General features: G+C 41.5%; 1 protein-coding gene across 7 annotated transcripts in view; it reads right to left on the bottom strand.

Moving 5' to 3' along the window:
* Nucleotides 1-27303, bottom strand: part of MTUS1 (microtubule associated scaffold protein 1) — a 166471-nt gene that overhangs the window by 2751 nt on the left and 136417 nt on the right. For 6 of the 7 annotated variants that reach the window (XM_073902364.1, XM_073902366.1, XM_073902363.1 and 3 more), the window contains 7 exons: nucleotides 24758-24824; nucleotides 7834-8048; nucleotides 7016-7121; nucleotides 5875-5948; nucleotides 5629-5724; nucleotides 3134-3250; nucleotides 75-172 (listed from right to left, as the gene is read on the bottom strand). In XM_073902364.1, coding sequence (XP_073758465.1) covers nucleotides 75-172; nucleotides 3134-3250; nucleotides 5629-5724; nucleotides 5875-5948; nucleotides 7016-7121; nucleotides 7834-8048; nucleotides 24758-24824 — 773 coding nt within the window. Of the gene's footprint in view, nucleotides 1-74; nucleotides 173-3133; nucleotides 3251-5628; nucleotides 5725-5874; nucleotides 5949-7015; nucleotides 7122-7833; nucleotides 8049-24757; nucleotides 24825-25871; nucleotides 26109-27303 lie in introns of those variants that run through there. The other variant, XM_025886276.2, reaches the window with a different exon arrangement.

The following is a 27303-nucleotide window of genomic DNA, read 5'->3' as shown; positions in this document are numbered from 1 at the left end:
TGGGGTGTGGTAAGAAAGTTAACACTCGTCGTTCAAGGAAGGGAGGAGCTCAGGGAAAATAGGACCGTTTTTACCTTGAAATCGCCATGTGCTTGTCCATCCGAGCTTTTAATTCCTCATTCTCCTGCTGGAATCGCTTCAGTTTGTCAACCAACGCTGTGTTGTTGTCCACCTTGGTGTAAGCGAGCATGCCAACATTTATACATTAAAAAACAAAGCCCCTCTTTCCCTTAGGCACATTCCTGACACCAGCACACTTGGAGAGATTTAATTAAGGAAGGTTTAGTAGTATATCGAAATATCTGCACACAGGCATGCTGCAAAAAGAATCTAAAGCAGCAAAACAGTGCATCTGGATGTGTAATTTTTACAAATGTCTGCCAGGCCACTGACGCACCCAGGGGTAATGGATTTGCTCCTGGGCACACTGTTTTAGAACTGCACCCCCCCCCCCCCAAGAACTGGTGCCCGAGGGCAACACGAATGCATGTGTGTGTGTGTGTGTGTGTGTGTGTGTGTGTGTGTGTGTGTGTGCGCGCGCGCACGCGCGCGTGTCTCTTTCAGTTTCAAGGTGGTAAAATGACAACAGCAGCTAGCCTGCACTTCAGCTTCCTATAGTCAATTCTGGAGAAAAAAATCCCCAGGCTCGAAGAAAACTCATAGTAGTCCAACAGTTGACAATTCTTGGCCATGTCTACCATGGCCTTAAATGTGGTTTCCAGTTTCTCTGTAGCATTTACCTCAGGTGGCCACACAAAGCACCCATTCACCAAGCTCTGTGGAGCACCAACTGAGAGAAGGAGCACTCACCACACAAAGCCTCCCTCCCCAGTTCAGTGGAAGATACATTTGTTCTCCTGCTGGAGAACTTTCAAGGAAAACAAATTGATCAGGGGAGAGATTCAAGGATAAAATCCCAGAAGACATTTAATCACTTAACATGATGAAGAGCTGATTACATCCCATTACTTTCTAAAGGTAAGATCTGATAACTTGCTGAGGTGGTGACATCACAGCTCTGTCAGAATTAATTCTAATCCCTGTCTCTGCAATGTATGACTAATCTACTCTATGACTCTTGGTTGGGAGTCCTGTTGTTCTTAACATTTCTTATTATCCAGAAAGTGCTCAGGACAAGCCCGCCGGGTGGAAAAACTTTCCCAAAAATGAGACTGTAAGAAAAAGGGAGGCTTGGAATTTCCAGTAATTATAAAGGAGTTCGAAATAACACATGAGGTGGGGCAATCTGGAATGGAAGACTGGGCAAGGATTGGCCTGATAGTATTCTCTCATCCAATGCCTCCTTTTATAGGAAACTAGCCCTTGTACAAAGCTTTCGTACTGAGAAAGCCTCCTTGCTTTCTACGAGTTTTCTACACAGGCTCTGAGCTTACAAATATAAGCATACCTCATTTTATTATATGTCACTTCCTTCTGCTTTGCAGATTTTTTTTTAAATAAATTGAAGATTCGTGGCAACCCCATGTCAATCAAGTCTATTGGCACTATTTTTCCAATAGCATTTGTTCTCTTCAAGGTCTTTGACACATTTTGGTCATTCTGGGAATATTTCAAACTTTTTCAATATTATTACAATTGCTATGGTGACCTGTGATTAGTGATTACAACTCACTGAAAGCTCAGGCAGTTACTGTTGAATTAAGGTATGTGCATTGATTTTTTTTTAAGATATAATGCTATTGCACACTTAACAGACTTTTATATGCACTAGGAAACCAAAAAGTGCATTTGCCTCATTTTATTGCAATATTGGCATTGTGGTGGCCTGAAACCAAACCCACAATATCGTTCACTGAGGTATGCCTATAGATAAAGTAACCATGGGTTTACCTGTTATATCAACTCAATGCTAACTAATACCATGATACCTCTCGGGCATGGCAAGAAACAAAAATGTTTAGGGGTCAACAAAAATTACACTGTGTTGTTAATTTTACAGCAGAGCCTGTTCTCCGTGTATATGGTATGAAAAGTTTGGATGCAGGAATGGCACAGGGGGCAACAAATTATTAATAGGGTGATCTACATCAGCAATGACTGTGAGATTAGCTGAGTTATCAGGCTTGATGGAAGAGGAGGCCCTTTGGCAGGAACTGGTATCTATACTAGATAAACCATAAGAATTCTTCTTTCCTTCCTTTAAAAGAAAAAAATCACAATCACAATTCAAAGTGCCCATATATCCAGATGGGGGCTTAGCCCTTACCTCCCTCCACAGTGAGGTAATGGTGTCTGTAGAAGAAAACTGAACCAAACCAAACACCAAAACCCAAACAAACAAAAAAAGCAAACAAAGAGTGGCCTCCAGGCTCCCTGTTGTCCAGAGCTGGCTGGGGCTTGAATGAGGCACTCGGTCACTCAACAACGAATCACTCATAACTGGGGGGACAAAGGACAGGCACAGTGAGGCAGCTGGTACAGTCAAGGGCAAAGTACAGCAATGGCTGGGATCACTTAAGCTGCCTTGCCAAACCCTGTCCGCTTGGTGAGACTCCGGCTCCCAGCAGCCATGCTCCACCCAAACGCAGACGTCTTGGTGAACTTGTCACTGGCCGATGTCGGGGCTCTGTCCTAGAGGCCACAAACTCCACCTCATTCATATTTTTCATAATGTTTGCATTTGTCCAACCCGATTAATTTTATGAGAGCATGACTCTTCCATCACATTCTAATTCATGAGAGAGATTAAGAATTTAGATAGCAAACTGAATTGCCCTAATGTGATTCATTTACATATTCAACTGTTTGGGGCATAAGACACCAACCCAGAGTTGGTGATATATTAAAGTACTGATTTTACATGATTTCAAAATTCTTCTTAGATGCATTAAGATTCACAGACCCTAAAAGAGAAGCCTAATTTGTTTGTTGTGGCTTTTCCAAGGATCCAAATGCTGCTTTCTGTGTTCCTTGGGGGGAAAAAAATGTTCCAGAAGGCAGCAATAAATGAGCCTGGAGCAAACCCACAGAAGAAAACGTAGCCTCTTGTTACCTTCTGCACATTTCTAAGCACCTTTAAGTAGCAGTTAAAACAACTCCACAGCTCTAGCTCAGAGCCCAGTTCCTATGCCACAGTCTTTGTTCTACTGGGTAAAACCCTAAAGAAACATACCAGTTTCTCCATTTTCATTAACTTGATGTCCTGCTGGTGGAGTTTCTCGTTCTTGATCTCCAACACGGCTTTCAGGCTTTCCAACTCTTGCTCCAGATACATGATCTGAGGGTTCTTCTGCAACAGACACAGCAGGACACAGCTCTGATTACTTAACCACACGTTGTTAAATTCTTAATAGAGTCTTTGATTAGATTTAGAAATTGGGCAAACAAGTAGCTGGAGACTTCTAACCTTCTCACAGTAAGCTTCAGGGGAAGAGGTGGAAAAAAGGATTAAGGGAACAGTAATCTCAAAGTCTTTGGTTATAAGAATGAAATAAGACATTTCATCTCTGAAAACAAACATTTCACTCATTTATCAGGAACTTAACAAAGGAAAATATTGGTCACACCAAATATTTTACTGGAAGAGGAAAAAAAAAAACAAAACATTGCTTACAATACAAAACAACTCTGGCTAGAGATGAGGCCATTACAAGTCCTTTCCTGGTGTTTGGAGAGAGAAAAGGGAACTGTTCTCTGCCAACTAAGTCAGTAACTGACCAGGAATGAAAAGGCAGTGCATTTACAGGGCTCTCTGGAAAACCACCAAGTGACAATAATGTCCTGAGTCTTCGGGATTTTTATTATGAGGGGACTATACCGGGTTGTCCTGTACTTCTCTTTTATTCTATGACACCCGACTGCTATATGGCATATAGCACATGCACTAAAATTCTGTCTAAAATAAACACTACATGAGGGGAGACATCCTTTTAGAGCACACCCCCAGAGTGGAATCCTGACTCCTTACTTTTTTTCTGGAAATTCAAGTGAACCGTCCAAAATGTATAAATTGACAGCACAAGATCTACCGATCAGATTTAATGAGGGACTTTCTCAGACAAGCATCAGCGGGCATAGATCATCCAAACTCTACTCCCGGGCAGTGGTTAATGCTCGGGACCAAGCCTTAGGGAAGATCAGGGAATGGGTCCTCAGGACTACTTATTCAAACCCCTCACTCCACAGGAGAGAGTGAGTTCCACAATGCAGGGGACTGGCTCAGGGAACGTGCCAGAGCGAGAAAGGGCCGGGGCAGGCGTAACACACAAGCCTGCGAATCCAGGGCTCTTCCCCAAATTTCACAGGCCTCCAACACTCTCATCCTTTGACACAGGATCTGTTATCTTTAGGGCAAAAAAAGAAAACCATATCTCATTTTTGTTAAAAGGAGAGAGTTTCATTTACTCTGCCCATTCTTAAGCTTCGAGCATTCACAGCCCTGTTCCCACCGCACCTCTGCCGACTTCTCTGCCTGCCTGGGCCTTCCTCGAATGCGCCCTCCCACAGCATCAGGTGCACTCCCCCAGGGGGTCAGGCCCCAGGTAGTCCTGCTTTCCTCAATCTGTTTCTGTTAGTTTTCAAAAGCTGCTGCAGTTCCAGGAAGCTCTTTAAAATCTGTTCCTGGAACCACTTGTAAGGTTCACACCCTGCAAAAAAAATCTAAGTCTAGATTTTTTTTTTTTTTAAATCATTGCTTTGTCTAAGAACCTTCCAGAATAAATAGCTTTGAACATTGGCTATGACCTCACCTCAATTGTATTCAAATGTCTAGAGGGTGTCCAAAGACATCCTCAAAAGATTTCACTGAGAGACCCAAGCACATGTACTTTTCGAGCTGGTAGACTTTAAGCAGCAAAAGAACTTTTTGCTTCTGCAGTCCCATGCACAAATATGTGGAAGGGAAATGGTGGTACTGAAGACAGAAACAGAAATTTTTTCTCAAAAGGTGGGGGCCAGCTGAATAAGGATACAAGTTGCAAGAGAAAGTTGAGCCTACGAGATAAATTTGTACTTTTCCAAAGTGAGGATTGCCCGAATGACACACTGTTCAGACATAAATAGGAATGAGGCGCCTACGCACATTACGATATGCATCAACTTTGAGAACATAAGCTGAGTGAAAGCAGCCGGAAACAAAAGGCCACATAGAACATGATTCCAATTATACGAAATGTCCAGAATCAGCAAATCCATGGAGACAGAAAGTAGACTGGTGATTCCCTAGGGCTGGGGGGTTTTGGGGAGGAATGGGTACAGGGTTTCTTTTTGGGGTGACAAAATGTTCTGGAAGTAGATAATGGTGACCAATGCACAACTTGTGAACCACTGAACTGCACGTTTAACAAAGGGTGAATGTCATGGTATGTCAATTATATCTCGATATACCAGTTAGTTTAAAAAACAAAACTGTAGTCTTCACGTGAAACCCTGACCCTCACTGACAGTTTTCTTGTCTGCCCGTAGTTATCAACTTAGACCACTTGCAATGTACTGGGCTTCATCTGTATGTCAGTTCTTAGGATTTCTAAAAAGCCACCAGTAAACAAAGAAGCCAGTTTAAAAATCACTCTGCAGGATATGGAAGGAGTCCAAACCCGTATCATTGACCTTCACAGGCAGCTGAGCAGAAGAGAACTCCGTAGTGATGGAGAAGCATGCACAACTTACTAAATTTGCTTTCTCTCTTGATATTCTCTTTTGTTCTTCTGATTTCAACTTTTCATTTAAAGCATCATTTTCACTCTTCAGATCACTGATTTGTTTCTAAAACAAACAATGAAATGTAGAGCACAAGTTAGCAAGCAGACACCAGAAACACAGCAAATGTACACAGAAACATTACTCAAACCACACAAACCTCAGGAATGGGGATATTGGGGGGGGGGGAGGTGGGGGTAAGTGAGATTGACCCACCTCCAGCGATTCCTGCTTCTCATGAAGCGTATCCTCAAGTGATTTCTTTTCCATTTCATGGCTTTTCTTGATTTCTGCAAAGAAGGGATTTTTTTTGGAGGCAATGACATCCTATGAGATCATTGTATTCTACGGTTGTTAAAGCATGTAGATCCAAGAGTTGATTATGAAGCAGGAGGACTATGTTACTTTATATTTGTAAGATGCTTTTATAAGAATTAAGCTATCTGTTCTCAAATTGGCCCTATGAGGGGAGTAGGGCAGATATTTCCATTTGATGATGGAGAGCACAGAGGCCCCCAGAGGCCAGTGGAAACAGAGTGGCCTCCTCAGGGGAGGGCACCTCCAACACTGGCCTTCATCCCCGAGCTCTGGAGTTCCTGTGTGCTTTTCCATTTGCTCTTCATGAAACAAACAGAAGTCTAAAATTAAACTCAATCCTAGCAGGAAGGAAGAAGGACAATGTTTACTAAATATCAACCTTGGGCCAGTCACTTTTCGATGTTGTCGTCTCTGACTTCACATGACAACTCTCTTTTTCTGATGAGAAAAGGCCTTTGCCAAAGGTGAGCCCGCCCATTCTCAGCCCGTGTCCACACGCTTCTCTCTGGGGGGCACGGAGCTTAGCAGAACAACTTCCGCTATCCTTTGCGTTCTTAAAGAAATGGCTCCTTCTTTTCCTTCAGCCTTTCCAATCATGATAAAATAATTCTAAAAATATCCTTTCTTGACTCCAACCAGGGCCATCTCCATTTCACAACATCGCTGTAGTCAAGAGTGTTGGCGAGCAAGTGTTGCTGAGCACCGATCCTTTACTATGGCCAGGATACAAACTAACACTTCTACCTTCCCAGGACTTCAAGTGGTAAAGAACAACTACTATCAAAAAGGCCTTTACTTTCTTTAAAAGTTCATCCAATTTCTGAAATGGCTGGCACTTGTGACAAACTACTATTTGCATCCTAAGGGGAAAAGGGCATCTGCTAACAATGAACGATGCAAAAAGAAAGCAAAAACACATCAAACTGAATACTACAGGGTATTCTCTGGAAGAGAAAGTTACGAATCATTTCCGTTTTAAAACATACCCGCTGTTCCATTAGATCTGATTCTATTAAAAAAAAAAAAAAAGCATTCTTGCCTGAAAGGGAGGTTTCATAGGTCTTTTTTATCAATTCGATTTTCTCTGAGTGGCTGGCTTCAATTTCCAACTTAGAGGTTTCATGGGCAGCATTTAAGTTGTCAAACTAGAAGAAGAAAAAAAAAAAAACAAAAAATTAAAAGTCTTGAGTAATAAGCAGCAGTATTAGGAGACTTGACACATAAGCGTGCATTCAAGTTAAAGGCTGCCCAACACATGGAAAGAACAAGCCAAGCTGGATCTGCTCCTCCCGATTCTCCACTCTGTTCCCCCTCAGAAACACCAACACACAGGTTCTCCACAGTTCACTGATGCAAACAGCCCATCATAAGGAATGAGGCTATGTTTCACGGTGATAGGACCACTACAATCCACACCTGTCACATTGGTCTTTACATCCTCAGTCCCTAGCTCGTGCCCGGCATATAGCAGGCACTCAATAAATACTTACTAAATGGATAACTGATTTTAAAAGGAAGAAAATTAAAGAGAAGCTTATGATATACTATTACATGAAAAATATGGGTTATTGTCATTTTAAAAAAGAAGAAATGCAAACCAATCATTTAGCAGTGTAACGTCAAAATGCTCACAAAGGGATTACTTCCAGGTAGCACGATAAAGTTTTTTTTTCCCTTAACTTTTCTTTCTTTTTTCTTCCCTTTCACTCTTACTTGATTGTAAGAAAAAAATTAATTGAAAAACCCCTTTTCACTTATTTAAATAAAGAGGAGTTCAAAGGAAGTTCCTCATCAAACAATTAGAATTTAAATAAATGGCCATGACCAAGAACATGCTCAGGCTCCAAAGGCACAGACCTGCTCTTGCAATTGAGTTTTATACTTCTCTGCTTCTTCAATGTAAATATTCTGGAACTTTTCACACTCCCCGGTGTAAAATTCTTTAAGCCGATTCTCTAGCTCTGATAGATCAGTCTGGTGCTGCTGGTTTAGCTTCTGGACAAATCCTTCATAAGCTATTTGCAACTCATTCCTGGCTTTTTCTAATTTCTCACAGGTAGATGAAGCAGTGACTGAAAAGAGATGAAAAAGGGAAAAGATATTTCATCTGCGAAATGTCCTAAATTCATCACATTCACGCACAGCTGTGATGATTCTGGAAATATTAACACAGTACTCTCAGAGTACTTCGTTCTCTCTTGACCAGATTTTCAAACGTAATGGTATAAAAGTGAACAATAAATAGGAACAAGAGGAAATGGTGGCTGGCAGCAAAATAAAACCTCCCAAACCAAAAAAACAAAAGAAACAAAAAACCAAACCAACCAAAACAAAAACGAAAAACAAAAAAAAACAAACAACCCCCCCTCCACACACACACAACCACCTAGCAAGAAGTAACAGAAGTACTTGAGAAAAACCAGGTTTCCAAGGGAGGATCACCCTTTTGTGTGTTGACCAATCAGTGCAGGGGCCATAAGGAGAGGAGGCTCTGATTGGCCGAGGCGTCTCTAAGGCTGGCCAGCCAGTAGGGAGAAGCTAAGACACAGAGCGAGCAGGGAAGATGGGAGAGAAGAAATAAATGGATTTTAAGCTTCGTCTTAATTTGAGCTGATTTCAAAAATACAGTAATAAAAACAAAGTATTAGAATATGTTGAACACAAATAAACACACAAAGAGCATACCAACTTTAGGGGGAAAAAAAGAACATTTTAAAAGCTACAAGATATCAAAAGGTGATTATTTTTAAAGGCAAAGTGATCTGAAAGGCATAATTTAAAATCGGAGCATCTTACTCTTCACCACCACTACTGAAAACACATAATGATTATTACTACATTGCAGAACTTGCACATAAATGCATACCCACCCACACTATAATAAATCCTGGAAGATCCCTATAATTTCTCAGGAAGCTTGACTTTTGCCTTTTCCAGCCTTCCTTCACTGACATTCAAAACAGGTGAAATGAGTGATACTCTGTCAGGAGGATGCATGTTCTCAATATCCTCAAGTGCCCATGGACTAATATAAAATGAGTACTGGTAAGTCAGCTGTGAATCCTTACCTCTCTTTTGGTAAGAAATGTTATTTCTGCAGTTGTAGAAGGAATAAGAGTTTTAGGGCAAAGAAAAGGAGAGTTTAGCTTAATGATCATTCTACTTAAGTAATGCGAGATTGGCTGGTTCCTGGGATGAATTTCCAACCATGAGGTAGACTTGTTTTCTTGGGAATATGCCATGTGGTAGTAGAAATATTAGTCACATGTCCCCTACTGGGATTCTTTCAGAGGCAAAATGGACTATATTGAATAATGACAAGAATAGTGTCTGCTAAAGAGAACCATTAAAATTCAAATAAATCTATAAATATTTATTAAAGGGGAAAGGAACATAAAAAAAAAACTATTAGTCAGTGAGTGCTATAGAATGGGGGCTCCCTACACATTATCCAACCCTTCCAGAAGTCCTGTGAGAACCTTATTACTAAATGAACAAGGAAACCAACAGGGAGTAAATCATTTGCCTATAAACACATAGCTAAGTAAGTGGCAGAAGACTGGATTGTGGTAAGCAGTCTGGATTCTGACGACCTGCATCCAAAGCCTGGGCTTCTTCCACCCCACCCAGCTGTCTTTCGGGTCAGAAACTGGTGAGAAACAACACTGGAGCCTCTCCTTGGGAGGCTCATTGTCTAAGTGAGAAGACAAGACCTATACTTTTGAGAAGAACAATACAGGGCAGTACTTAAGGGTCCAATAAATGGCACTCAAAGTAGTTGACATCCAGCGAGTATGGTATGGAAGGTTCGGTCAGCAGATTAAGACAAATTTTTTTTTTAATTGTTGCAAAATATATAGAACATAAAATTTACCATTTTCCATCATTTTCAAGCATACGGTTCTGTGGCATTAGGTACATTCACACTGTTGTGCAAACATTACTACCATCAAGCTCCCTATTAATTAAACAGTAATTCCTCAATCCCTCCTCCCTCCTCCCCCACTGGCAATCACCACTTCTACCTTTTCTCTGTGGATCTGACTCTTCTAAGTACCTCCTATAAATGGAATCATACTGAATTTGTCCTTTTGTGCCTGGCTTATTTCACTCAGCATCAGGTCTTCAAGGTTCATACATGTTGTAGTGGGTGGGAGAATTCCCTTCCTTGTAAAACTGGAGAATATTCGATTGTATGTATAGACCACATATTGATCCATCCGTCAATGGACACGTGGGTTGCCTCCACCTCTTGGCTACTGTGAATGCTGTTATAAACCTGGGTGCACAAACATCTGTTCAAGTCCCTGCTTTCAGTTCTTTTGAGTATATACCTGGAAACGGAACTGCTGGATCAAATGGTAAGTCTGTTATTATCTGATGAACACCGTACTGTTTTCTGTAATGCCTACACCATTTTACGTGCCCACCAGCAGTGCACAACGGTTCCAATTTCTCCACATTTTCACCAAAATTAATTTTCTTTCTTTCTAAGCTAGCCTCGTGGGTGTGAAATGGCATCTCACTGCGGTTTTGATCTGGTCAGTTTTTTAAAATTGAGCCATATGAAAATGCCATTCTGATACTGAGAGTGACAACTATTCTACCACGAGCAACGGTGGGAGACCACGCAGTGTGCCCTGGGAACTTGAACATTCACAAGGCAGAACAATGGGAGATAGACCTAAAAAGGTAGATGGAGGCCAGATTATAGAGATCATCGAATTCAGTCCTGTGGGACTAAATTTTAGAAGTTAATTTCTTTTCTTTAAAAGAATTTAGTGAAAGATAATGTCTATGCTGACGGTCACGCAACACTCTTTTTACTTTTCCTTTTTATTGTACTAATTATTTATCAAAGGTGCCAAAAAAAAAAAAAAAAAAAAAAAAGGATTCAAGTAGGCAAATGTTAGGGATGCCTGGGTAGCTCAGTCTGTTAAGCAACTGCCTTGGGCTCAGGTCATGATCTGGGTCTTAGGATCCTAGCTCTACATCCAGCTCCCTGCTCAGTGGGGAGTCTGCTTCTTCTTCCCTCTGCCCTCTTCCCCCGCAGTGAGTGCTTGCATGCAAGCACTCTCTCTCGAATAAATAAATACAATCAAACAACTTTCTAGTTAGGGCAATCTTGGTTTCATACAGCCTTTTCACTAATTCCATTGCAATTTCAAATATCAAAAAAAAAAAAAAAAAAGGAAAGAAAAAGAAATAGTATGATCCCAGCCCATCTGAATGCTCCTATCAGAGACAGAAATGTCTAAGTGAACCAAAAGCTAGAAGATCTTCTACATGAAGTTAACAGTATGCTACACCTGCCGAATCTTAACACATTTGTTTGTAATGAAACAACCGTTAGTTTGAATGTAAATCTACGGTGCATCAGACTTCAAAATCAAATAGGACATATGGAAATCCTCTTACATTAGCCACTGGACAGGGGGTTTCCTGTTTAAAAAAAAAAAAAAAAGGCGCCTGTGTGGCTCAGTTGGTTAAGCGTCTGCCTTCAGCTCAGGTCATGATCTCAGGGTCCTGGGATGGAGGCTCCCCTTGCATTGAGCCCCCCTCACATCATTGCTCCCCGCTCAGCAGGGAGCCTGCTTCTCCCTCTGCCCCTCCCCCTCCCCTGCTTGTGCTCAGTCTTTCAAATAAATATCTTAAATCTTAAAACAAAAAAAAAAATCTAAAAAAAAAATCAAATCTTAAGGTCTTAAAATCTTAAAAAAAAAAACAAAAGAGAAAAACAAAAGAAAAGAAAACAAAGCTCAAAAGTTTTGCTGGCCACTGTGAGCGAGGTGAAGGGAAAGCAGAGGGGAGGGAAGGGAAAGCAGAGAGGAGGGAAGGGAAAGATGGGTCAGACCCAGGAGGGAGGATTTACCGTTCCAACAGTCCAAAGCGCAGGCCCAACCCCAGGCAGTGACATCAGCCCGCAGCCTTGCACAGACCTTTGCTCTGCTATGGGCCTGGTGTGCTGTGTTGACAACAGCTGGGCTGAAATCATCCCTCACACAGCTTTACTTCGAATTAACTGGCCTGGGCTCCTGAAGGGACACTTTTATTTGGCATAAAGACTCTTGAAATGCTTTTTTAAAGGACATCCATGTAAACATCACCTCAAGGGTTCTGAGTGCTCCTCTCTGCCAGACACACACTGTTGCGGTGGCGGGGGGGAAGGAGTGATAGATGTGACCCCGTGGCTTTAGTCATGGACTTTCCCTTGTGCTTAATGACAGTTTAGAAGCGATTTCTAATGCCACCTGCACTCGCTTGTACTCCTTGTGCTCAGCCTTGTCTCTTCCTTGCTTACTCTCCAGAATTCCACTTTCAGGCAATTCATCAGGCAGCCAACAAAAGCCAAAACAAAATAGGAGATCTTGCAGGATTTTGAGTAAGTGAGCAAGGAGTTTTCACAGTATTAGGTGATAGGGTTTTCAAGGTGTTATGGCACAAATGCAAAATCCACAGAGTACAAAGTAATCTTTTTGTCCTGATGTTTTAATCTGTTCTGTTGGGCGATCACTGAAAGTCTGTCTGTGATAAAGGGTGCCAACAGACCAGTGCCTAGAGAAGAGCTGAGGAACTGTAACCTTTGTACACACACTGGTAAACAGCAAAAGCTGTCCCCAGCAGTCCACCTTAGAATGAGAAATAGAGTTTTCAGAATTAGGAAAGAAAGAAACCAACTCATTTACAAGATCAGCCCTAGAGCAGAAGGCCATGAGACAGAATAGAAGTTGACATTTTCACCCTGGGACGAACCATGCCAACGGCAGAACAGGAACAACATAGTTTAAGCATTCATAACTGAGCAAGGAAAAAATATTTCAGAAGAAGTGGTGAGATGCTTGACATTCTCCCTTTTGATATAATTATTTGGATGATGTCTAGAAAAGGCCCAATGTCACAGTCAATTATAACCTCTGAAAAACAGAACTGGATTCATCCTGGGTCCGTTAGCCATTATCCCCGAGGAGCAGAAGCACAGCCATTACCTAATTAGTCCCGGTGGCCTTTTCTAAGAGGAGGTGGTTAGATTTGTATTCTCTCCATCTTGTAGAGACCCATTTCCCTTTGGAGATCGGTAAATGTACTGTTTACAAAGAAAAACATTACACAACCATGGCCCTACAGTTGTAATATTCTTTTGAAATGATACAGAGCTTTCTTCACTTTCATATCTGGGTAGCATGCTTTATCATGAGACAACCCAAAATATTTTAATCCTCAGGAACATAAATAAATGACTTAATAGAACAGAGCTTGAATAATTAGGTTCAATTCTCAGCATTTACCGGCCATGTGATTTGAGCAAATTACTTAAGCTTTCTAAGCCTTCATTTCCTTTTTTTTTTTTTTTTTTTTTTAATGGAGAGAATCTTAGCACCTTCCCTGCAGGATTAAATAAAATAATGCATGAGAAGCACCTGACCCAGTGCCTGACCAGAGTCGGTAAGCAATAAATGTTGCTGTTACTATTATTCCTGGCCTTGCAAAAGTCCACCCGTTCAAATGTGTTTGAAGAGTCTTCAAAGACAAGCTTGGGGTTCCAGAACCAAATGTGACACTTAAAAAGCAGCCTTGCTTGTCGAGTATTCAGAGATAAATATACACACACAAATATGACAGGGCACTGTAGTATCCATCCACCTCCAATCTTCACTTCCTACTCCTATTGCTCTTTTAACCAACTGAGCCACCCAGGCGCCCTCCTATTGCTCTTTAACAGTGGGTGCAACAGAACATTTCCAACCTTTAGATGATTTTATCTAAATTGGACATAAAATCTAAAAAAGGAAAAAAGGAGGTAAGGTCACATGGATATCATACAAATTTTCATGATGCCACATAAGAGACTGTGACAGAAAGGAAAGATAAATAGGAAAATAAGAGGACTTCATTCCCCAACTGTACAGACACACTTTCTCTAGGTGCTTCTGGTAGGCGTGCCGTGGGTGCCAACCCTTCCTCAAGCAGCATTCCCATTCTCTGCACCAGCTATGAGGGAGACGAGATGCCTGTGTCCAGTGTTTCTTGCCTGCTTTGGGTCCCTCTCTCTTTCTGGTTACCTGGGAAGTCAGACACCTGCTTTTAGTGCTGGACACCTTCACTCCTTTCTCTCAACTGGACTACTTTCTTATACCAGGTACAAAAATAAATTCAAAATGGATGAAAGACCTAAACGTGAGCTGGGAAACCATCAAAATCCTAAAGAACACAGGGAGCAACCTCTTCGACCTTGGCCATAGTGACTTCTTACTAGACATCTCGCTGGAGGCAAGAGAAACAAAAGCAAAAATGAACTATTGGGACTTCATCAAGATAAAAAGCTGCTGCACAGCAAAGGAAACAATCAACAAAACTAAAAGACAGTGTACAGAACGAGAGAAGATATTTGCAAATGATTTATCTGATAAAGGGTTAGTATCCAAAATCTATAAAGAACTTCTAAAACTCAACACCCAAAAAACAAAGAATCCAGTTTAGAAATGGGCAGAAGACATGAATGCGTTTTTCCAAAGACGACATCCAGATGGCTAACAGACACGTGAAAAGATGCTCAACATCACTCATCATGAGGGAAATACAAATCAAAACGATGATGAGATACCACCTCATAACCTGTCAGAATGGCTAAAATTAACACAGGAAACAACAGATGTTGGTGAGGTTGAGGAGAAAGGGGAAGCCTCTTGCACTGTTGGTGGGAATGCAAACTGGTGCGGCCACTGTGGAAAACAGTATGGAGGCTCCTCTAAAAGTTAAAAATGGAGCTACCCTACAACCCAGCAATTGCACTACTAAGTATTTACCCAAAGGATACAGAGATGGAGATTAGAAGGGGTACACGCACCCTGATGTTTATAGCAGCATTATCAACAATAGCCAGAGTATGGAAAGAGCCCGAATATCCATCGACTGATGAATGGATAAAAGAAGTAGTGTGTACGTAGTACGTACACACACAGACACACACAGACACACACACACACACACACACACACACAGGAATATTACTCAACTATCAAAAAAATGAAGTCTTTCCATCTGCAACAATGTGGATGGAACTAGAGGGTATAATGCTAAGCGAAATAAGTCAGCCAGAGAAAGACAAATACCGTATGATTTCACTCATACGTGGAATTTAAGAAACAAAACCAATTAATGTAGGGGAAGGGGGGAAAAGAAAGAGCGAGAGGCAAACCCCAAGAGACTCTTAGCTACAGAGAACAAACTGAGGGTTGATGGGGGGAGGTGGGTGGGGCATGGGCTAGATGGGGGATGGGGCTTAGGAGGGCACTTGTTGGGATGAGCACTGGGTGCTGTATGCAAGTGATGAATCACTAAATTCTACTCCTGAAGCCAATATTACACTATGTGTTAACGAACTAGAATTTAAATAAAAATTTGAAAAGGAAAAGAAAGCACATACTTCTCAGGGAAATATACTTGCTTTAAAAAAAAAAAACTTTTAATTGTGGAATAATTTTAGATTTATAGAAAACGCACAAAGATAGTACACAGAGTTCCTATACACTCTCCACGTAGCTGCCCCAAATGTTAGCATTTTACATAATCATGAGACGTTTGTCACAATTAAGGTTTTAACACTGGAACAATACTAGTAACTGTACTGTAGACTTCATTTGGATTTCACCAGTTTTTTCACTAATGCTTTTTTAAGAAAAAACTTTTAGATTAATTTTCGATCTTCAGAGAAGCTGTAAAGAGAGAATGGTTTCCAGATACCTCTCACCCATTTTCCCCTAACATTCACATTGTACATTACCAAGGGACATTACTGAAACTAAGAAACCAACACTGGTACAGTATTATGAACTCAACTCCCAACTTTGTCCCTTATATATTTCTGTTCTAGGATCCCATCCAAGATACCACACTGCATTTAGCTGTCATATTTCCTGAGTCCTCTCCGGTCTGCGAGTGGGTCTTCCCCATACACCCCCCCATAATCGTGACAGTTTTGGAGTCAGGTATTTTTAGAATGTCCCTCAATTTTGGCTTGTCACGTTTTCTCTGCACAGTCCACTGACCCAGCAATTCCACTAGTAAGAATTTATACAGGTAGATTCCCACATATATAAAACTAAGGATGTTTGAGGTTTTCCACTGGAGCATTTCCATAACAGCAAAACATCAGAAACAACCTAATGTCCACTAGGAAGGAACTGGTTAAATTAACTGTGGTGTACAGAAACAATGGAATGCTTTCCAAAAAACAGGACATTTTAACAGCTATTTAAAAAGACTGATGAAGTTCTATATGTACTGAACTTTAAGAACTGTTAAGTGGAAAAACAAAGTGTAGAAATGCATGTGTAATATGCTCCCAACTGTGTATAAAAGTAAGGGGGAAACAAATACATATTTTATCTTACTTCTCCTGTACCCCAGCCATAGAACCAAGAACGGGAACACGATCTTCTACCATAGTAGCATAATTACTTCATAATATTATTCTTATTCTACCGAGGGATATCTGGTCGTGACACACTCCCAGGGTGAATGACTATGTAGGTACCTCTCTTAAACCAGGGTCTCATCTATTTAAAATGGGAGGTGGTATACATGAATAAAGTTGTCAAGATGCCATTTCTAAGAAGTGAATCACTATGTGGTGGAGAGGCCGGTAGCCTACAAACCAAAGCGTAGGGACCTAGACTATCCAACGATGGGAAATCCCAACTTCCTGCCTATCAGTTTCCTGGTGAGCAAGGCAGCAACAAATACCATGTGCTCTGCTAACCTTCATGTTTGGTGAGGATTTTGCAGAGCCAAGTCTTCACAAACTGTCAGTGGAATGATCATCGACTCATAAGAGCTCCAGTTTTTCTTTCCGAAAGGTACTACTTTTTCATATGACTGAGAAATTTGGCAGTCATGCAGCAGACAACAGTCTTCTTCTAAATTTCAAAATGAGCTACAGATGGCTGATTGCTCTTGGAATTCTATGAAGCAACATGAACTGCTTTCAAAAGCCTCTCACTAATCATAACGTAATAGGAATTTGCTTTTACAAAACGCCTGCCCTCTCAATTCTCCCATAACTCATACCAGTATCCTTTCAAAATTCAGTTCGTGCTTTACAAAGTGCTCTCCCGCCTATGATTTCACATAATAGTGTTTTGAGTTAATAGAAGAGATTATCTTAAATCTCCTTTTACTGGCAAGGGAACTGAAGGGGCAGAATTGGGTCCAGGACGCCAATCTGCTCAAGATTTTCAATGCAGATTCCACAGCACAGAGCCCAGAACCTGATCCTCATGGCTATTTTCTCAACTTGAGATGTGTAAGAGAGAATCTAATCCATACATGCAATGGATGTCTGAGAGTATTAAGGCTTTGTTCTCTTGTGGAAGCTAGAAAGACTGCAAGATAAGGCAGGTTAAAAAAAAAAAAAAAGGTTTTCTCCCCCCTGGCCCCCCAATTTCTCCTGACAGAATCTTACTTGAATGGGGGAGGAGGATCTGGCTCAGCCAGCCAATCTGGGTCCAGAGGTGCCAGTTGGGCCTCCACGGAGCCTCTGGGTCTCCCTGCCAATACAAGTCTGAAAAGGCTTTGCTGTTTTTCAACTTACTGGCCAACGACATGCTGCAAAACAGATGCTCTCATAATCAAAACAGCAACATTCCATAGACCAATGAAAACACTTAGGCATGAAAGTGGATCAGAGATGCAAGCCTGGCTGAGTAACTGACATAATGTTCTAAGCTTCAGGCCTGAGAAAAATCAATTAGGACTTTAAAGAAATCACATTGAAATCAAAACAATAAATTTAATGCTCATTTGGAAGCCGATGTACAAGAACGGGCTCAATTCAGTTGGTGCTTTTTGGCATTACTGTGTACTCTCTTACCGTGCTTACTTGATTCGTATATACTTTAAATAAAAGAAACAACATTCCGGCCAACTAGTCCGGTGTCAAAGTGTACTCCACGGGGCACCTACAGGATAATCACCTGCAAAGGTCATCAGAAGTGTGTTGCTGGGCTCCATTCCCAAGCCACCTGAGTCAGAACTGTGAATCAGCATTCTAACCTGGTCCATTTTATTACACAGGAAAGTCTGAGAACCAGCGTTCTGGACAAATGACATTATTCAAAACTGAACCTACCAAACTGGACAAGGACAGATTAGAACAAGGATGAGAACAAGGAAGAAGACTCCACAGGCTTTCAAAACAGATACCCTTGGTAATACCATGTAGCTATACAGGTGACAGAACGTGACCTTTTACTTAAAGACACAGCCAGCCAAAGGCTGAATTTGCGATGGACGGCCATGGGTGGGGACAAACGGGCTAAGTCTGAGGTGGTATCAAAACCATCTTCGATCAACTCAGTGACAGAAAGAATTCTCTTTTGGTATACAGTTGGTTTTCATTATATTAGCAGTTTCTTCATGAAAGCCCACTTCAAAAACCATTTCTGGAATTCTGCAACTCCCAAGTGACTTAACTGTAAAGAGTTTTAAAATTACTTTGAATACACAGGCTGTTAAATCATAACTGTAGACAAAACTAATGAAAGAATTAACACATTCCACAAGGTGCACGGGAGCCTCAGGTTCATAGACACCAGTCAAGTGTTGATTAGACAATTTATATACTGCTTCTGGCAGAGCCAAGTCCCTTCTCCCTAACTGATAATAACAAGTCTTATTTTAATCTGACAGCACTTCTTGAACTCTTGAATCGAATAAAAAGATTCCAAAAGTTGTTACCAATGCAAAGGAGTGTTTACATCACATGATTTTCTGACCTTTCAAATATTTTCATCATGCCTTCCCTGTTACCATGAACAGGAGTTTGGACTTACCGATCCTAGGTCCTTACCCAGGCACTTTGCTCTCTAGCTGTTTGACCTTAGGAAGGTTACTTCACTTTTAAGCCTCAGTTTCTTTTCCTTCCTTCCTTCCTCTCTCCCTCCCTTCCCTTTCCTGTCTTTTAATAAAATACTAACTTAGAGCTGAATATTTTTGTCGGGAAAGACTTGGCACTCAATAGATGTTACTGTCATACCCAGCTCATAATTTTTACGCACACAGGAAAACAATCAACTAGTCTTAGTGAATTAAGGGTTCAAATTCCATTTGTGTCACTAAATAGAAACAATTAGGACAAATGTATAAAAAAGATGTGCATTGTCCCAACAGCTCGGTGAAAACAATATTAAGTTTACAGGAATGCCTGTTAATAAAGGCATTTCAAGATTTTGAAATCTAGTTCATTTGAGCAGATATTGAAGTCTCAGTAGGATTAAAAAAAAACTTAAATAAAAATAGAAAACCCTAAAAAGTGTAAATTAGCTATTAATTCTGATGGCTAAAAACCTTGAAATAAAAATACCTTTTCTTCATTAATTTAGATGAAAATGTGATTCTAGCGATTAACACTAACAAAAAACAGTAGGAACCCCTGAAGATCATAATTATGGTTCTCTATTATATCGGTTTTGATCCAACACAACTCTTAAAAAAAAAATCAGAATGATATGCTTATTTCCCCATCTCAGAGGCCAAATGCTTGCTGTGGACATAAACCATTGAAATTGAATTGTCCTCTATTTCAAGGGCTAATAACACTTTCAAAATGATCTAACTGGCATTGTCAGACATAACTGTAAAATGTTTCCAAGAGAATTATAGTTCACCTTACTTTATTATTATTCATTCTTAAAAACATGCATGTTATTTTTAAATGGTTTGTAGGAAAACATTTGTACACAAAAACCACTGAGTATTAGAATATTATAAGGATAAACCCAACTTTCCCTAGTCACTATCTTCAATATGAAAGTCATTCATTCACTGAGGTAGTAAGTGCCAGGCACAAGGTATCAGTGGGTAGAGCTGCAAACATGAAGGAGATACCGCCTTTGAAGGGCTCACGGCTCTGGATTGTGAGAAGAGGTCCAGAAACAACCCTAAGAACAGAGTTTTTTGAAGGGCACAGTAGAAGGCACGATTAACTTGCTTGAAAGATTAGGTAAAACTCAACTGATGATACGGCATTTTAATTAGGACCTAGCTAGGTATCCTAGCTAGTGAGGAGTTTAAGAGGCAAAAATAGAAAGGCAGTAAAAAAGAAGAGAGTATTTCAAGGAGAGAGGATATCATGTGCCAAAGAGGTACGAATGGGCCCATGGCTAGACGTGAGGAGCTGAAAGAAGGTGTGAAGAAGGCAAAGGAGCGTCCTGCCGTCCTGAAGTTGGGCTGAGAGTTCCAGTCTAAGCATACATGGCAGCTATCGTAATTCGGACTTTTTGCCAAAGCCCAAATGAAGTCATTTATGTTTGTTAAAAATGACCAGTAGAGGACAGATGTGAGATTTATTTTCAGTACAGTCCCGGTAGCATGTCGGGAGGACAGAAGCAGGACTGGAGCAAGGTGACCTGTTGGGTGACCACTGGAATATATTTGGGGTGAGCAGTTATGGGGCTTAAATTAGAACCAGAGTAGCCAGAAGGCTGAGGAGGGACAGATCCCAGCGATACTTAGAACACAGATTGCTACCATGTAGAAGCTGGAGGAAAAAGCATGTGTCACCTGTTGTTAGCTCAGGTGGTGAGTGATGACGTCACTGCAGAAGATGAAGAACAGACTTTGAGGAAAAGAGGTCTGAATGAGGAGACACTGCAGGGCATTCAGGAAGCAAGGGGCTGGGGAGTCAGCAAGGTCTGACTATACCAGACCGGCTCTCCTGGAGGCAGCTCTTCACTGCGCAAAACACATCTACAGCTTGGGAAGGAGAGAACTAGAGAAATGAATCTGTGCATCATCACCCTACAGGTTGTAGTTGAAGCCAGGGGAATCGATGGGATAACAGCGGACAATGAAACCCTCGCTATCCTCCAACACTAAAGGGATGAGTGAAATCAAGCAACATCCACTAAGACTTTCCCAGGTCATGCAACATAACCATAATAAAGACTATGAGTCAATATGGAAAAGTGTTTGACACAAGCTAAACAGCTCAGAATACACATAAAACAACATGAATGAGTCTCAAAACCATTTTGCTGTGTGGAAAAAAGCCAGACATAACAAGAACATAATGTACGTTTCTATGAAATTCTAGAATACACAAAATAACCTGCATCATAAAAATCAGTGTTTGCTTCTAGGGAAGGGGGGATGTCATCTACCAGAAAGGAGCATGAGGAGATTTTCTGGGAGGACAGAGATCTTCAATACCTTGATAAAAGTGTAGGTCATATGAGTATATGTGTTTGTCAATAAGCACTCCATTGTATGTAAATCATACCTTCATAAAAAAGTCAAGATATGAAGTCATATATAGTCATATAAACAAAGACACAAGAGAATATGTAAAAATAAGAGCTCTGTCAGGAATACTGGAACTATGGGCTATTTTCCTCTCACTTCGCAATTTTAATTTTCACACAATGTCCTTAAATAAAAAGAAACCAACCCTCAAATACTTCAAATACCCATAAATACTTATCAATCACTTGTGAAAATGGAAAGCATATATATTTTTTCCATAGTAAGGAGAAGAGAATCTCTGAAATGAAGCAATTTATCATCTGAAGTCAACAAGAAAACACAAGATAAAACAAATACATGGTTGTAAAGTATTGAGGACTCCCTGGAGGGGGGGGGAGCCTCATGGTTTTGTTCTGAGCTCAGCTGGGTGAACTTGGCAGCAGAGGACAGCTGTCAGAGTAACCAGGTGAGACAACAGGAAAGTCAGTCAATGGAGCAGACGGTTGGAGGCAGTTAGATTCCGAAGGTCACTATCACAGAGTCTACTTGGGTTTCAGTGCTCCGGAGTTTCATCTGTCATTTATTTTGTTTTGCAGTTCTTAGTTTGGGGATCTTGCCTCAATTTTCATAGAGAAGAGAAAGAAACAGTACCCAGGGGGAGAGTGACACCAAAAGCCCCTCATTATTTTGGAGCGAAATGGTAGATACTTGGGTGAGGGTGATGGTAGCAGCTCTTTCTCTTCTTGAGGTGCCTGTGGTGGACCAGGCAATCTGACAGTTGCTTCATACATATTACTATTTTATCCAAGCTCCATGACAATCCAGCCAAATACATATTAACTTCACATCCCCAGTGAAGAAACTGGACTCAAAGAAGTGAGGCAACTCCTAGCTAGGAATACACGGACAAAATCCTACACTGCACTCCACACTGCAAGCCCTTCTACTCTGTCAGGAAGGGATCCACCATGTCTCACTGCCATTGGAGTCTGAAAACAAACAAACAAAAAACAACCTGTCCTGAGGGATTTCTAATAATATTTGGTCTAATGACAATTCCTTCCTGCATTGTAGTCGATGCCCCCACAAAAATCGCAAATGTGGGTAATTACTACACAGCTGCAAACTGCACCCATGTGAATACCTACTATTTAGTAGTAGCTAACACTTGGTGCTAGGCACTTTACAGTGAGTTACTTCATGTCATCCTCACAACCACCCCTGAGCAGACAATTATTAGTGCCATTTGACAGAAAATGAAACCAGGACTCAAGACCTGTCATGTGACTTGCCTTTCCGTCACCCAGCTACCGAAGATTTGGACCTGGACAGCGTGACCACACAGTCTAACCACTCTATACTACTGCGTCAAATTTTAAAACTGCCATTTCCAACTCTGCTATGTAACCTATCGTCTTCTGTCTCAGCTCATGCTACGAACAATCCCACCAGCAGCTTTCGGAGTGTTCCTCCTGGACGGTTCCATCAGAAGAACTCTGTAAAGGCTTCTCTTCTCTCCTCTCATGGGACTGGAACCATTCCCCAAATGCTTTCCATAGTTCCTTGAGCAGTTCTACCTCATGCACCAGGAACACGGACACACTCCCCGTGTGTCCCCTCTGCTGACTGACATCCTCACCACCGTCTCCTCATTCCCCTGACAAGAGTCCTCTGCTTCCGGGTTCACCCAGCTCCCACCTGCTATACTCCAACATGAAAATGCTACGCACAGGCCAAGCGCGGCGTCCGGACACTTGACCAGCGATGGTGAAAGCACACCAGGGCACACTCTCCTTATCACCAAGGGAAAAGGGGGAGAATGGGTACACACTGCGGACTATTTCCTGCCGGGCTATGTGACCAACTGGAGGTTCTGAGGACCTGGGTCCCAATTCGAATCATTTCATTGTGCTCTCCGCTAAGAGGTAAAAAGAGGATTCCCCCATTCAAGCAGCAATGAATGAGCACAGTGTTCTGCTGGTGTTTCTGTCTCATCTTGGGGAGAGGCTGAAATGTGAACCCTCAGGTAGGCTCATCTCCACCTCCACTGGGTCGTAATGAACTCTGAAACACACACACAAAGGCCTCTTTCTTGACCTGCTCACTCTAGATCCATTACGTTATTTAAGGCACATACAAAAGCAAATTAAGTTGGTCATCGGGGTAGTCAAAAGGACAGCAGTCTAGTTGACATGGTGGAAAGCCTTGAATGCTATAGTCGGAAGCCTGTTTCTCAGCTGTGGTCTCCTTGAACTGTTTCCCTAGAACTTGCAAGTCTTTGGGGTCCTGAACTTCCACTTCCACCTGTCCTAAAATTACTTTTCTATAAAGAATTCTTCATTTCCACAGCCTAAAATAAGGTCAGGAGAAAATGATGCCCCGGCTAGGTATTAAGAACCTGGGGGGGGTTAGCCAGGAGTTTGGGGTTGCCTCCTGTTGGGAGGGGAAGATGGAAGAGGAACACAGAGACAAGCCGAGGCCCCACATTCACTGCTGTTTGATCTTTGCCTTTGTGGTGGGGGGGAGGCTGGGAGCAGGGGAAGAAAAACTTCAAGTCGAGCAAACTATATTGACAATATTAAAATTCTGGTCTTGTCCAAAGAAAAATGGGCAATTTCTTCTAGAACTGGATGAACACAATCTTTGTCTCTGGCTATTGCTTTTGCATCATCTATACACAGAGCCACTCACACTTTAAGAGGAGACTGTCAGCATACATAGAAAACTGCAAAGGGCAAGCAACTGAGCCTTTTAATGAACAACTCCAGACCTGGCTGAAGCTAAAGCAGGAAGCGGATTCTCTGGGGCTGAGGCGCCCGTGGCAGACAGGGGGATTCCAAGGTATGGCTCACTCCAACACAGGAGTGAGGCAGTATTGTCTCTGTTGCACGAACCCTGAGGACCCTTCCATGAGAGACAAGAACCAAAACTGAACTCAGCCTGGGAACAGAAGCACTGGGTGGTGGGTGCTACAGACATCAGGGACACATGGCTACCGGTGGGACTGGGTCCTTATTCACCATCAGCCCTGTTCAAATTGTAACGTGAGCACAGAAGATGCCTTCTCCAGAAAGGCTACCCCGGATGCACAGCATCATTCTTTTCTGTATACTCACTCCTCGCAAAGGGCCCAGAGGGCATGTAATATAATTACATTATACACAATATACTGTCATCAGAGAAGGAATTTTTTTCACCACTCTTTAATATGGAAAGAGGTTCAGAAAAAAATATGACGGGATTATTTAACAGGAACACACAATTATAAAAGTCACTCTGTCCCTGTCTTCAGGAAGAGCAATGTTTTGGTCATCAGAAGCTCTGCTAGGCTTAGATCAGTGCCAGGAATTCTGTGAACTTGAGGTCAAGCTGCCAAGATTCAGAAGAAATGTTGATAGTAAGTGTTTGCACAGATACTAGTGTGGGACAGCTATCCACTGGCAGCATGCAACTCCAGATAGGAAAACCAAATTTTCCAGTCGTCCCTTCGTCCTGTAAAACTTAGGGGGTGGCGGTGGGGGGGCGGGGGGGAAGCTCTTACCTAGCTCTCCTCGAAGGTGAACAAGTTCTTGAGACAGGGTTTTGTGTTGTTTCAGTGCTTCCTCCCGCTGCGGAAAACACACATCAAGTTACTAATGTTTTCAAGAGGGTCCCTTTCAGTAAGGCACACATTTGTTATCACTAGGAAAATGAGACTCAGAAGGGAGAAGCCAAGATATGAATCATTCAGGCTAACAGTTTGTGCTGTTAAGAAAACACAGATGTCCCATAGTTGTTAAGGAAATTCGTATTTCAAAAATCTTTATTTTCTCAGGTCCTCATGCAACTTTCATTTGAGGCACTGCATGGCACTTTAAAAAATATTTACTTTGAGCCCTGCTTCATTGCTGATCCACAGAACCTTTCAGCAAATGCATACTTAAGACTTAATGCATTCTCCTCCTTCAAGGGCAATAAAGCACTAATCAGTTTAAGATAAATATTTAATGTTCTAAACATACGCACTTATATGCACTTTGTCCTGTATTTGCAAATAAAAAAGTTTTGTTACAAGGTCAATCCTTCTAAAAGGAAGATGCAAGTTTGTTATAAAGCAACAGCAAAAAATAATCCTTTAAAAAAGGGAAAATTAATTTTACTCAGCTCCACATTATTTTTTCTAAGGATTATTATATATTTGGGATCAGCTATAATTGTAAGGAGATGTTAGAGAAACAAATCAAAGAAAATCAGGCAACTGTTCCGTATCAAAAAAGCTATTATTTATACTGCAAAAAAGAAAAATTTCCAAGTTACCAGCAACTCGAAGCAATCTCACACACACACACACACACACACACACACACACACACACACACACACACACACACACACACACACACACACAGCAATAGTTTCTTAAAAGGTAGATTCCCTACCACCAGGGCATAACTAAGGAAAAGGCAGAATTCAAAGCTCTCTGAAAATGCTCTCACTAGGATCACCCAAGACAGAGCTCCCGCCGCATCCTGATCACAGTATTGCAGAGATCATGAGACCGTCTTTTGCAGACAAGAGTTGCTTGTCATTCAAAGCGTCCCCCCCTAATTCCAGACAACCTCTGCCTCAGTCCCTGACATTCTTCCAGAAACGCACTAGAAGCAAATACTAATTACCCTTGTTGCTGCACATGGAGGATAGAGGCACATTTTGCTGCTGGAGCAGCCCATTTTCCAGCTTCTGTCTCCAACTGTCCCCGCCCCCCGCACTGTCCAAGAAGTACACAGGTGGCCACACCACCCACCAGTCGGGGTCTGCCTACATTCAAAGCTCTACCGGGAGGAGCGCCATTGGTCCTCGGTTAGCCTTACTTCACGTCCTGCAGGTTACCGTACGCCTCTCTCCTGGCAGAAGCTGATTCTGCAGCTTCTGCCTTTGGCACAAGCAGCCTGCGATTACTTAAAGCCACAGCCCTTCATTTATGAAAAACGAGAGCCAGACATTAGACTGATCGATGGCCACTTACTTAAATATCAGCTGGTACAGTGGAAAGAAAAACTGACCTTCTCTGCCGGGATAATGGAGTTATTTTTAGATTTGAGAGCCTTTTTCATCCCCCTCTTTAATTGAGGTCATTAGATTATCACACTTACTAACAGAAAAGAGAAACTTGTTCTCCAAAACCTGTACTAAAGGAGCCTATGAACTAGGTGAACAACAATCCAAGTGTGTGTTTTGTGACTTTCCATTTAAAATGACATTATAATGAAACGAGTGGTTGTTGGCTGCGAAATTGAATCTGAACACTTAGAACATGGTCCACTGGTGTTTAAAGGCAAAGTGTGAAATGCTGATTTGAGAGCTGGAGATCAGACATCTTCTAAAGCGTTTACTTTTTACTTTGTGGTGGTCTCTCACTAAAGAGCTGAGGAAGTTAACGAACAACGTGCTAACGCTGTCATACTGGATAGTTAACAGTGACTGCAATTTAAGGAACACGTCTTCATTGAGTACGTTTTTGCCATTAACTCTAAATGCTTGATTTTTAAAGTGCAGTCTTCAGTTGTTCTGAAATCACAAATCAGTGAGACCAGGTTTTTAAAAACGAACAAGTCATGAGTTTTCTAATGTAGAAATTAAACTTTGAGGAAAATCAACCTGGATTAAAATTGGGAGAAAAGCATATAAAAATACATATATTACATGCTTCTCCTGATCTCATGAACTTAGGCCTTAATTTTGTTTGCTTAGCAATCTAGTTCAAGTAAATGTCAGCAAGCTTTGTCACTCAGTGTCAAGAAAACCAAAAGACAGCTTAATACCCACAAGCAATCCTGCAATACATTCAGGAACTTACTTAAAATTCACTTTCCAATAGTAGTTAAATTGCCAGGAGAAGGCAATCCTGGCAAGAAGTCAAATCACTTTTCAAACTTTCACGAATGTGAAAAGTGAAGACTGAAAAATTAAGCTGAGATACAGTTTCCAGGGGTCATTCTGTGAGAATGTTTACATCCTAACACAAATACATACCACATGATCTCTTGGCTTCTTAAAGAGATTTTGGGGATAAGGAATTTCAGTCCATGTGAACATTCCCCCCAACTC

Source organism: Callorhinus ursinus, unplaced genomic scaffold (genome assembly GCF_003265705.2).
Source record: "Callorhinus ursinus isolate GAN/ISIS: 27379988/994484 unplaced genomic scaffold, GSC_fseal_2.0 scaffold17, whole genome shotgun sequence".
Classification (NCBI taxonomy): domain Eukaryota; kingdom Metazoa; phylum Chordata; class Mammalia; order Carnivora; family Otariidae; genus Callorhinus; species Callorhinus ursinus.
This window is presented reverse-complemented; position numbering and strand designations above follow the sequence as displayed.